At 37.9% G+C, this 13016-nt stretch overlaps 2 protein-coding genes across 3 annotated transcripts; one reads left to right on the top strand and one right to left on the bottom strand.

The window, feature by feature from the left end:
- Positions 1-388: 388 nt before the first annotated feature.
- Positions 389-8170, top strand: pdzd11 (PDZ domain containing 11). 2 transcript variants are annotated; one of them, XM_063495291.1, is made up of 6 exons: positions 389-490; positions 1179-1276; positions 3570-3710; positions 3818-3916; positions 6459-6519; positions 7092-8168. In XM_063495291.1, exons 2-6 carry the CDS (start codon positions 1184-1186, stop codon positions 7124-7126), a joined length of 429 nt encoding a protein of 142 aa, XP_063351361.1. In that variant the 5' UTR covers positions 389-490; positions 1179-1183; the 3' UTR covers positions 7127-8168. The 2 variants fall into 2 exon arrangements, with proteins under 2 accessions (XP_063351361.1, XP_063351370.1); XM_063495300.1 differs by having other exon boundaries at positions 420-490; positions 1170-1276; positions 7092-8170.
- Positions 8171-9457: 1287 nt separating this feature from the next.
- On the bottom strand, positions 9458-11929 carry stard14 (START domain containing 14). The gene is made up of 6 exons (XM_063486119.1): positions 11756-11929; positions 11489-11636; positions 11001-11104; positions 10670-10787; positions 10523-10575; positions 9458-9664 (listed from the first exon to the last, which is right to left on the bottom strand). The coding sequence occupies exons 1-6, from the start codon at positions 11927-11929 to the stop codon at positions 9458-9460; spliced, it is 804 nt and encodes a 267-aa protein (XP_063342189.1).
- Between the last annotated feature and the right edge of the window lie 1087 nt (positions 11930-13016).

Here is a 13016-nt window from a genome sequence, read left to right as displayed (position 1 = left end):
CAGCTAGCCGCCATTAAGATCTCCATCTGCAAGAGCTTTCAGGAGGTCGATATGCTGCAAAACGTGAGCACTTGTAGAATAAAATGTGAGAATATGTAGATTTTCTTTTTTACCTTGTAAATTTTTTCACACACTTTTTTTTTAATTTACAATGGCAGAAAATATTACAAAAAAAACTTGTCATGTAAATTTTTACTCATTATTCACTTTTTAAACTACTTACAACTTCAAATCTGTGATTAGGACCTCTGTAATCAGTGAATAAAACTGTTCAATTGCGCCCTCTCGAGTCACAAATCCACGAATTCACGCGCTTTGACTTTTGTAGCTGTTCAAAACCCTGGACTCTCCACTCTTCGCGCGAATACTCCACAATGCTGTCGGACCTCTTGGAGTAACTACTCCACACCAGGAGGTGGCGATAACGCACTATAGCTGCCTGCAATTGCTTACATCAACAAGTTCACACTGCTAGCCCTCTGACTGGCAGGTGAGATACATTTTTGTTGTTTTGTTGCAGTCATTCATGTTTTTCAATGCTAAATGATCCCAGTACCTTTATTTTAAAGTTCCTGTAATAATTATACCGCGTGTCAAAGTGCTTCCTGTTTAACAGAGCAGAGCGAGCTCGTTTACAGTTAAACACTAAGCTAATCGTTGTGCTAGCTCGTGATGCGTTTGCGTGTTATTGCCGTATCAAACTGTCCACTGTGAGATAATTTCACACGTTTTATTTTATCTCGCTTCTTCCCCGTGATCCACATGCGTATTTCTTTTTTTTAAAGGTATTTCTAAGTGTTAGCCATATAACGTCCCTATTCGGACTTGGTGGCTAACCTATTACAGAGTTGTGAACGCAGCTGTGTTGTAGCTGATGTTTTGGTCTTCTCTGGTCTTTATGTCTTATCTAAAAATGGTACATACAAAACCGGGTGTAATAATGATGGTACATTAATGCCAAACCCCGGTGAATGAAGGAATTACAGTCATGGAATAGGGACTGACATTATAGTGATTTGAAGTTACGTGTCCGAAACTACAACACAATAGAGACACCTGAGCCCTTTAAATCAGCGGTCTGGATTTCAGGGATTTCCCTTTAATTTGTATCAAGCAGCCCAGTGCATCCTTAGTTCATAACAATGAACTGCTATTTTCTTCTCGGTGAGGAATTTTAGAAAGCATGGACCAGAAAATTCCCTACGACGATTACCAGCTGCCAGTGGTATTCCTGCCTTCTTATGAGAACCCGCCTGCATGGATACCTCCACAGGAGGTATGGCAGATGTTAATCCAACTAACCTTTGTGCTTAAATCATGTGCTAAACATTTTGTACCTTATTATATAGTGTATATATTTATTTTATTTTATTTTATTTTATTTATATATTCTACTTTAGTTACCATTTATAGGTTGTGCTTAATGTTGGCTGCTGTAAAACCGTGTTACAGTGCTGAAAATTTTTATTTGCCCCCTTATTGATTTCTGACTTATATATATATATATATATATATATATATATATATATGTATATATATATATATATGTATATGTATGTGTGTATGTGTGTGTATATATATATATATATATATATATATTTTTGTCATTCTTATATGCTTGGGATCATCAAACAAGTTTTAATATTTGTCCAATACAACCAGAGTAAATGCAAATGCAGTTTTTAAATTATATTTAATTTATTATGAGAAAAAAATTATTCAAACCTACCTGTCCCTGAACATGGAAAAAGTAATTGTCCCCCATGTTACGTCATGATGAAATGTGATTAACCACATTTTTTGCAAGGCTGGGTTCAGTTCATTAGAACTGTTGAATCAAGAAATCACTTAAATAGAATCCATCTGACAAAGAGAAGTGGGCCTAATGATCTTAACTAAAAAGCAAAAAGTCATCATCTAAAGAAGCTCAAGAAGAGATGAAAAACAAAATAATTGACATCGATCAGTCTGGAAAGAGGTACAAGGCCATTTTAAGGTTCTGGTACTCCAGTGTGCAACGGTGAGAATGATCAACAAGTGGGAGAAGGCATGCAACTGTGGAGAACCTTCTGAGGAGTGGCTGACCAAGAGTGCACCGATGGCTCATCCAAGAGGTCACAAAAGAACCCAGAACAACATTTAAAAAACTGCAGGCCTCACTTGGCTCAGTTAAGGTCAAAGGTCACGGTTAAACAATAAGAAAGGAGAAAACTACTGCTGACTAAAAAGAACACAAAGGCTTGTTTCACATTTGCCATAAAATATTCTTCATGATCCCCAAGACTTTTGGGAAAATGTTCTATGGGCTAATGAGACAAAAACTGAACTTTTTGGAAGGTTTGTCTCTTTACATCTGTCATAAACTGGCAAATCATTTCATAAAAAGCACATCATACCAACAGTCAAACATAGTGGTGGTAGTGTAAATGTCTGAGGCTGCTTTGCGGCTTCAGGAGCTAAACGATGTGCCGTAATTGGTAGAACCATAAATTCTTCTCTCCACCAGAGAATCCTGAGAGAATGAACAGCCATTAGTTTGTGTCCCTGCTAGAGCAAACTTGGGTTATTTAGTAAGATGATGAAACACTCCAGTAAGTCTAACTCTGAGAGGTCCACAAAGAGTGCAAGAGTGAGTCAAAATTCCTTTACAGTAATGTGAAAGACCCATTGCCAGTTATCGTAAACACTTAATTGCACTTCTTGCTGCCAGGGGTGGCACAACCAGTTATTGGGTTTAGGAGGAATCTACTTTTTCCACACAGGGCCTTTTTGATAAATGACATCATAATCAAATATGCATTTTGTGCTTGGGTTATCTTTCAGTAGCTGTTGCATGTTAAAATTGTTTCATGTTCTAAAATATGAAGGTGTCACAATTATGGGGGAAAAAGAAATCAGGAAGTGGCAAATACTTTTTCACAGTGCTGTATCTAAAATATCTACTGGTAATTTTACTGAATACTATTAAGTTTATCTGAGAGTCACAAAGATTCTTGGTTTTTTTTTCTTGCTACTGCTTTTTTGTAGCTTTTAATGGCATCTTCCATGCCAAGGCATGGGGCTTCCCAATGTAATGTGATAATAGGTGGTCACATACAGGTTGTAACCTGCAGGTGCATGCACAGTCCTTGTGTCACCTTGAGGCCTTTCTGTCTGTCATGGTTTCGTAGTTGGCGCCTTTAACTTCTTTTTTTCAGTTAGTGTTTGGGTTTCAGTGAGTTCCTGAAGCCTGTCTTATATGCGTTTGGAAATCTGACAAGCAAAGAGGTGTTGGCGCCTGACTGCAAAGGTCAGGACTGTGCAACACCATTAAATGTGCTACAGAAAGCAAATGGGTGGATATTTTTTGTGAATGTGCTGTTTCCAGATTTTGTTATCCCAAAGGAAATACCTTTTTTTGTTGTTGTTGCTGATCTGCTTATTTTCCAAACAGGTGATGCTGAATATGTATTATGTGATGTGATTCTACAAGGCGCTTGACTCTTATCACATTGTTTTTAAGGCAGAAGAAGCAAACTTAAAGAAGCTAAATATTGCTGGCTGTTCTTCTTCTCTTGGTTCATTTTTAGCGGGTTCTTCATCCTGACTATAACAATGAGCTCACACAGTTTCTGCCTCGCACCATTGTGTTGAAGAAGCCTCCAGGAGCTCAGCTGGGCTTCAATATCCGTGGTGGGAAAGCTTCACAGTTAGGAATCTTTATATCCAAGGTGCGTGCACAGCCCTAGTTATTAGTGTGGGTTTTTTTTCTTGCTGTGCTGCTGACTATTTGTTTGCCTATTTTTAATCAATTTAAATCATTTCTGTGTGCTGGCAGGTGGTCCCAGATTCAGACGCCCACAGAGCAGGGCTACAGGAGGGAGACCAGGTTCTTTCAGTGAATGATGTTGATTTCCAAGACATAGAGCACTCAAGAGTAAGTCGAGGCTGAATTTCAAACAGGCTTTATTCAACACATTGTCTCCAGCACACACTTACATATTGAAATCTACTGTCATATTCATAAATCTGATTTAGTTTAGGTGTATTTCTATTCATGTATGTACAAGACTAACAAATAGCTTCACATACTGTGCTGTGCTCTTTAATCTTCACTATAGTCAGAACATATTCAAGGCAGGGTTGCTCAAGTAAACCTATAATGGTGATCACAATAATAATTTTTTTTGTCAATATCAAGCTCACTATTACAAAAAGTAAGTAAACTTTAATTTGGGGGAGTGCGGTATAGGATAATCCAGACATATTGTTTTATTTGTATTTCAAAATTTCAAGAGTTGAAAAAAATTGATACCTATACCCGGGAAAATACTTGATATTGGATACCCTTTTATATACTGTGGGTGAGATTTTTACCCTATTCTGCAACAACAAGAGTATCAGCAATGAGGTAATTTATTAAATTAAATCTAAATTAGATTTTAAAAAATAAGTATTTGAGACAACATTTAGAGATTTTATTCATTTTATACATTTTTAATTTATTTTCAGAAATATCCCTACACCCTCATTGTTATTTGGTTGAATGTCTCTTAGCAAGTTGCACCTCAACCAGATGCTTTTGGCAGCCATCAACAAGCTTTTTGGATTCTTCTTTTTATTATTCTTTGATTATTAGTTACACACTCATTCACACATTGTGGCTATACTTGTAAAACAAACTTAACCCTGTCATGAACGTGGTCCTGTTCTTGAATTATTCTGACGGGATATTTGACCAATGTTCTTGGCAGAATTGGAGTTCATTTTTACCATTAAAAATTACCATGACATTTATACTCACAATGAGCATTATATACAAGTGCATCTCAAAACATTTGAATATTACGAAAAAGTTCTTTTTTTTTTTTTGGTACCTTCATTCAAAAAATGATGGATTATAACTTATGAAAATCAGAAGTCCACTATCTCAAATTAGTAGAATATTTCAGATCAAAAAAGGATTTGGAATCTTACTATGTCCAGTTTCTGAAAAGTGTGTTCACCTATTCTTTCAGTACTTGGACAATGCTCTGTTTCCATGATTCACTACATCAGTGCAGTGTGACATGGAGGTGATCAGTTTGTGGCACTGCGGAGGTGTTACTGAAGCCCTGGTTGACCTGATGGTGTCCTTCAGTTCGTCTGTGTTTTTGTGTTGGGTGTTTGTTATCTTCCTTTTGACAGTATGCCATTGATTCTCTGTGGGATTCAGGTCAGGCGAGACGGCTGGTTATTCAAGCACAGCAATAACATGGTGAGCAAACCATTTGGTAGTTTTGGCATCGTGGGCAGGTGTTAAGTCCTGCTGTAAAAGGAAATTGGCATCTCCATGAATCTTGCCGGCAGTTGGAAGCATCAAGTGCTCTAAAATGTCTTCTTTCAGAGTCTAGGAACTTGATTTCGAAATGAAACAAAAAAAATTACTTTCATGTGAAAAACTTCGAACTAAGCTTTGAACTGATGTCAAAGCTGCTCCTGATACACTGACACCAGCCTCAGTCCACTTCTTGTGAAGGTCTCCCAACTTCTGGGATGGAGTTATCCTGACAGTCCTCTCAAAGCTGCGGCCATCCCTGCTTGTGGATAATTTCCTACCATGTCATGGTTTTTTGTTTTGTTTTGTTTTGTTTTTTTTTTTCCCCAGCCAGGTTTCCATTGATATGCTTTGACACAGCACCGACCAGCCAGTCTTTTCAGCACTGGCCTTCTGTGGTTTGCCCTCGTCATGGAAGGCTGTCAGTCAGCAGACTTCCCCGTGATTGTGGTTGCATGAACTGAACGAGAATAAGAAATGCACCTTATTTGTACCATTTGAACGATAATTTGTTCAAACTGAAATTGAAATATTGTTGTAGTTTGAGATGGTGGATTTCTGATTTTCCTGAGCTGTAAGCCATAATGATCAAAATCAAAACAAAAGAGGCTTGAAACTTTTTTTTCCTGCATATTTTTTCAAGCATGAATGACTTTCTAGAAGAGAATTACAGTGTAAGCCATTCTGGCCATAATCAAACCGCTGTGAGAAATAATGACGCACTAGATGCACCATAATTGTTTTGTGTTCTGTTCTGTTTGTTTAAAATCAGCAATGCTTGAGGAGATGTACATTTTGCTTTTATTTTGAAAAATGTAGTTCCTGTTGCAGCATGTAAAATATTTAGACATTTAGTCTAATGTGTAAATATTAGCTTTTTTGAATTTTGACATGCAAATGCATGTTGTAGCATTAATGTGCAAATACAGAAAGCATCTACTCACAGATGCTTTCTGTATTTGGAAACTTGTCAGGAGGACAGGTTTTTGCTTGTCCTCCTGATCTATCTGCTCTTCCAGTGAAACAGCAGATCTCATACTAAAAAATGCAAGATTAGGTGGAGCCAAATGTTGCAGTTTTCTTTTTTGTTCCATATCTTGTTCATCACAACATTGCATTATATTTTCTGTTAAAGATCATGGATAATGTTTGTCTTCTTCAGGCTGTAGAGATTCTGAAAACTGCGCGAGAAATCTTGATGAGGGTTCGCTTCTTTCCCTACAGTAAGCGTTGGTTTACTCGATTGTATCAGGAGCATGATGACAACCTAAAAAAACATTTATGTCAACATGTGTTTTTATCTCAACTGTTAAGATGTTTTAGAGAGATGAAGAAAGAAAAAATTGTTTTACTGCAGACTTTGTGTTCATGGGTAGAGATCTTGTAAGATATTATTTTAAGACAGATCTACACTTAATGTCCTTAAATATCTGAGTCTTGTTTTGCTGTTAGGTTAAGTAAAAGAAATGCTCAGAGGAAACTGTTGTGCTCACTTTGGCTTTGAAAGCAGGTTTTAGTCTGTGCCTTTTACTATTCCTCAGTGTGCTAATACAGCATGTGTTATATATTTAAAACATGCTGAATTTCTCAAGAATTTGAACATTGCCAGTATGCCATCGTGTCATCGTGCCCACATAACAATAAGATTATCATCTGACTTATCTGAGTGCAAAAACAAAAGACAATAAAAACTTTAAAGCAGTAAAAACTTTGAGCTATGTCATACTGATACAGAAATATATAACAGTGCCCATGTCAGTACTCTAATGGTGTCCTTTGTGGGTTGTTTTATCAGACTACCAAAGGCAGAAGGAGAGGACCGTACACTAGATGGCAGCAGAGAGAGAGACAAAGACAGAGGGATACTTAACTGCACTTCACTACAATCCTCCCACACACTCTGGCCTCCATTCTGTCTCAGCTTCGAGATGACTAATGCATGACTAACAATCTCATTCAGTATTTCATGTAAGGAAAATATACATGATGTTAAAGACTGAGTTTCATAGATACTCCTTTTTGCATGGTTCACATGATGAACTCTACTTCGATTGAGTATATGGTTAGGAAGTTGTTTCTATGCAGAGCTTTTTTTTAAGACTATAAACTAGATTTTACACTATAAATTATAGAACAGATAAATAAGAAATATTTTCTAGTCAAGCAAAGGATTTAAAGATGACCTTTCCCACGTTTCCTCAAGCCCTGTTATGATATTTCTGCAGATGTTTGCATATGTGTGGACTAAACACCATCACTTGATATGAGTTATTGTCACCAGACCTCTGTTGAATTTATGAATATATTGCACAATGCTGTTTGTTCATATTTAGTAAATATTTGTAATTGTGTATGAAATGCTAAGGGATGTAAATATACATTTCAGTCACTGCTACTGAGGGCTTTGGTACTTTTATGTTCCATGCACGAGTTTTACATAAACTACGCCTGAGCTGATTTAATGCTGTTGCATAAACTGTATGTCTGAGGTGCCAAATGGTTTACGAGCATGGCTTGTAACGTGCTATTAAAGTGCATAACATTTATTGTAGCGTAGTGGTAAAGCTTGTAATGGGGTGTTATCTGTGAGGAGGCACCAAGGTTTGCAGGTTTAATTCAAACCAAAGACAGTCTGGTGCTTTCATAATTTTGGCCTGCATGGTTCAAGATGTGCATAGTCAGTAAAATCTGCAGATCCAACCTCTGGCTGCAAATTAAATCTGCATACAATGGAACATTCATAGAACATAGTTGAATACCTCTGGATATTAGTGCATTATGCATTTATACAATAAACTGTATGTTAATAGCTACCACTTTCATCGAAGTATTGTCTTTATTTCTGCACACTGATCATTTTTATGTAAAGAATTTATGTTTGAATGGGTTCAGTATTTGTATTTTTTTTTTATAGAGGTTACGATTACAAAAATAAAGCTCGACTCCTTGAACTTTGCTAGCGTTTGGCTTTGTGCACTTGAAGAACTGGAACCAAAGCTAGAGAAGGACCGGTTTGTTCTGGTGCAAGTAGCAGAACTTGTTTCACCCTTGAAGTCAGTTTCTCTTGAAACTGATTGACTGCATTCCTCTTATGACAATTACAATGAGTGCAAAAGCTTGTTAACCTTGTGAGGTTTATTTTAAAAAGAAAACAGGAAAAAAAAGGAATGCCTTGTAACATTGTTATCATTAAATAGTTTAATATGAAAAAAAAATATTGTCAACCTACAGGGGCTTCATCCCAGGCTATTACTTCATGAATTTACATCAACTTGAAATAAATAAATAAAAAAGCCTTTATGGTCATTCCAATCCTCCAGGTCAACTAATATTCAACTAACAAAATACAATCATTCTGTGTGTATTGTGACTTGGGAATACAACCTAACTGGGAGTTCACTTCAGTGCCTTCCTTGTGGACCAGTGAAACTCCACCATTTGTAATAATTTACAATGCAAACACCTTGATTGCACAATGTCTGAGTAAAGGCAACACACCTTCAAAAAGAGCCTTCCTAATTACAAACCTAAAGACAACCTGCCCCACGAAGTTGCTACCTGTACATTATGCTGTGAACATATTAACAAAACCGTGTTTAAGTGTAAATTATCACAAAGTTATCATCGTTCTGTGTCTACTACAACCCCAAAAGGAAGACAGTTTCAGCTGTTTTCAGAACCAATTCCTTTGCAATATTCTGAAGAGAAGTTAGTGTCACAATTCTCCACAGGTGTTTGCCAACTTTCTAATCTTATTTCTATTCACAGTCATTTATAATGACCTGCTAGAAGTCAAGTATATTTCCCTTTCTTCTACTTAAAATTTGTTCATGTAGCTGCAGCTAAAGATCGACTGTCTTAGGTCCAATTGTAAATGTAGTATTGCAAATTTGTCACATTCAAACCCCAACACCTCTAACCCTGTACAGTAGAAGTTAGCTCAACACAGACTGAGGTGATGGCAACTTGATCTGTGCTCATTTCCATCTTGTCAGACAGTTGTAAACACATCATGCTCTTGCTCATCCTCGAAGGCACACCGATTTAGAACTGGAGGATCATGGTTACGTCACAGAGAGCCGGAGACCTCAAGTCCATCTACAGTCCACCTCTCAATCTCTCCGTCTTTGTCCACCTTTCCTCCCATCACTATCATTCAATCTAGCTGCTGTCCTCCCCTTCGTTAGCATCCAGCTTTGAGCTTTCATCCACATTTTCCAGTGAGTCTGCTCTCTGAATTGACAGCTCAGCGGGGTCCATCATGGGAAGGGTGTTCTGCTCTGGGTGCAGCCAGGGCTTGAAATCGGGGGAATTCTGACTTTTCCAGTTTGAGTATTCCTGTCCCGCCTTGAGCACACTCTTCATTACCTAAAAAGAGAAGAGATGATGCGATTGTTAAAGGACTGCAGCACACCTCCGTTCTCAGTCAACAAAGCTGAAGATAAAGGTGGTCGTAAAACACTGTGTGGTAGATTACATGGCAAGTAGAGGTGAAGATAAAAATGGCTGATTTCCAGATTGCACACGCAATCTAGTTCTTCAAACAAAACTGAGTATGTAGAGAGAAGGTTTAAATTTTGTCTGCCTATGTAGGTTTTTAAATGGATACACTTCTAAAGTCTTTTAAATAAGATGTTTTGACAGCCTGGTTTTATAATGGTTGTATGCATCTTTTGGACATCGGTAGATTTCATGGTGTAAAGCAATTTAAGTTGTTCTTTTACCCATTTCCAGTCAGATTTATGTGACCTGGAGATACCATATGAAATACTTTTGTGCAGACTTTTAGAAATACTTTTCTTACTGTTGTTCTTGTTTCATTGATAGTTTCTCTCTCTCTCTCTCTCTCTCTCTAAATAGTTTCAATCTACGGAAAATATGAAACTTGGGGAACAAGTTCTTCCAGGAGGGCGACTGACGGCTTAAGCTGAGATTCTCCTTTGTCAGCAGCCTCTTCAGGACAGGCCCTTAAATTGTTTCTGTGGTTACCATTGTCACTTAAGACACATGAAACTTTTCCCCTCCCTTATGAGTGTGCACATGGACACACACACACACCCCTCTTGCACGTTTAAAAACCCTTGTGAAAACACACCTAGACTGTCACAGATGCCGATACTGTGCTTATGGATTTAACCTTATCACTTACAGCTCTGATGTTTACTACAGGTGAACAAATGTTTAGCAGGAAATGGTCTGTGGAAGTGGTTGTGAATCATTACATACCTTAGGAGCAAGAACTTGGGATGCTTTGTTCACCACCCACTTTGGGAGAGAGCCTAGAAGACACACATTCATCGTAAGAACTCTGCAGAAATGAATCAACAACTCTAAGTTTGAATGGAACAAAGTAATTGTTGCATATAGTTTTACCTTTGGGGTCTGCTTGTGAAAGATATGTAAAAATGCAACTATTTGGTCCCGTGGCCTTGATATAATACCCCGTCTGGATGGAAACGGCTCTTACGAGGTCCCTGCGAGGGGGGTATTTCTATAATTCAAGGAAAACATTTTGCAGAATAATAAGGAAAACTATACATTTTTATGATATTTCTGCACAATGTGACAATGGATAAGACTAGCTTTAAAAACAATAAATCAGTGCACACATAACAGGACAAAGAGGTGTCAAAGAGCTGTACAAACAGTATGTGTAGAGGCAGTGGTTGCTATGTATCTTGAGTGGATGTAGGAGGTGGCGTACCGGGTGTTTGACTGAGAAGTTAACCATGATGTACTCGTCATCTGTGACCTGCCACGAGCGCAGTGTCACAACATCTCTGTTCTTTAATGGAATTGGACAACGCCCTGCAGAAGGCCAAAATAAAAAATAAATAAATAAAGACATAAATAATGTTATACTTTGGCAAGCTTTCTCTGTTAGTTCAGTATTTAGGCTCAACAAGTGTGCCCTTATTATGGCAATAAATACACTGGTGTAACAAGAGGCCATAGATGAGAGCTGAATCAAGTGTCAAGAGAAGTGAAATGAAGTGAAAGATATATATATATATATATATATATATATATATATATATATATATATATATACATATATACACACACACACACACACACACATATACACACCTGCAGTTATTGTATCAGCAAAAACAACATCTCACATCTAATCAGGCCCACACCAAACCACAAACACACAGAGCATTGAAAGTGATAAGAGTGCTCACTCACAAGAGTAGTAGCCCACATCAGCATTAGCAGAGAGCCGGGCAATGTCAAAACTCTCCTGCATAGTTACATCCCACTTCTTGCGGTACCGGCTGTCGTGAAGGACGTCGAACATGGTAGCAGCTGACACATCATTAACTATCATTTTACACTGGAGAAAAACATACAGAGGGTTACAGGACACCACCCACATAGCACGACAGCCTAATAAAACTGATTTATTTTTAAAAGGTATTAAAGTTTTTAGATTTGGTGCTAAGGCAAACTCACCTTCATCTTGTGGACTTTAGGTACGTGATTTCCTTTATTCACAGCGCGCACCTCGATCCACACTTGCATCCCATTGTTGTCATACTTATTTTGCCAGTTGTCGGTTGCTAAACACTGTTTTTTGAAGTCATCAAAGACCGCCTTATCAGGTAAAATATTCGAAACCCGAGACATATTCGTCTGTTTTAAAAGAAGCCTTTCTTTTTAAAGATGAAAAAGAAAAATAATATCCTTCAACCTGATCGCCCCCAGAAAAGTTCAGTCTCTCTGAGCTTTTCCACGGACGAGATTTAAAGCTTCTGCCGTCGTGGTGCCTGTGGTGAGAGAGATATATGTCTGCTGATGACCTGTCCAGTTGAGCAAGATTTTTGTGTTGAATTCCTGAGCCATTCCTTCAAACACCTCTCCCGCTGACGTAGAGGTTACTTCCTGAAACCAGGTGTGCGTAAAGGAAAAAAAAAAAGTCTGCCCCGCCCTCAGCTGTCAGTGCAGCTACTATAGGTCGAAACTTTAACTAAACTTAAAAGTATTTTTAGAAAAGAGCAGCCTTACTGGGTGTGATTCTGAGTAAGCATTAACAATACAAACAGGGGTGCACTCACAGTAATCTGCGCATTGTGGGCGGATCAGGGGAGTGGGTAGGTGAGAATTGCTCAGCGTCGATCCATTCTGAGTATCATCACGACTGTGAAAACTAAACAAAAGCACACCTCTAGTAAACTATGAGTGGAATGTTTAAAAAAATCTGATTTTCACACTTATATTTGATAGTGGCATTACAGTCTGAACAATTTAGGCTTCTTTGGTTCAAATTAGACTAAGTCTACATTGAATTCCTGACTAAATTGAGCAAAATGAAAGTGTCTTTTCACATAGATATTTAGAGATGTACGGCCTTTCTCATCTTGAAAAAACAAAACACCCAACTCTACCACGTGCAAGCAAAACACAGGTTTTGAAATCTGTTGAAGAATTTGTTTTACCCACTTATTTAGCAGAAGGTAATGGATGGATGGCTTTTCTTATTCAGCCAGTTTCCTAGACTTGCATTCAACCCAAAGAGCAAATCTTATATAGTACAATTAGGTGAAGATCTCCAATAAGAAAAAGTTTTTGTAAAAGACTAGGCTTAACCCAAGTCTGGGAAACTGAGCCCGTTTCTTAAAAGCAGTCATCTGAAGCAGTGAGGACTGTGCACCATGAATGTAGGACGCAGAAAAAGATCGTTCTTCTTACTGTACCAACATCCTAACACCAAGTC

Source organism: Pelmatolapia mariae, linkage group LG2 (genome assembly GCF_036321145.2).
Source record: "Pelmatolapia mariae isolate MD_Pm_ZW linkage group LG2, Pm_UMD_F_2, whole genome shotgun sequence".
Taxonomy (NCBI): domain Eukaryota; kingdom Metazoa; phylum Chordata; class Actinopteri; order Cichliformes; family Cichlidae; genus Pelmatolapia; species Pelmatolapia mariae.
Note: the sequence above shows the minus strand (reverse complement) of the source record. Positions and strands in the feature narration are given on the sequence as shown.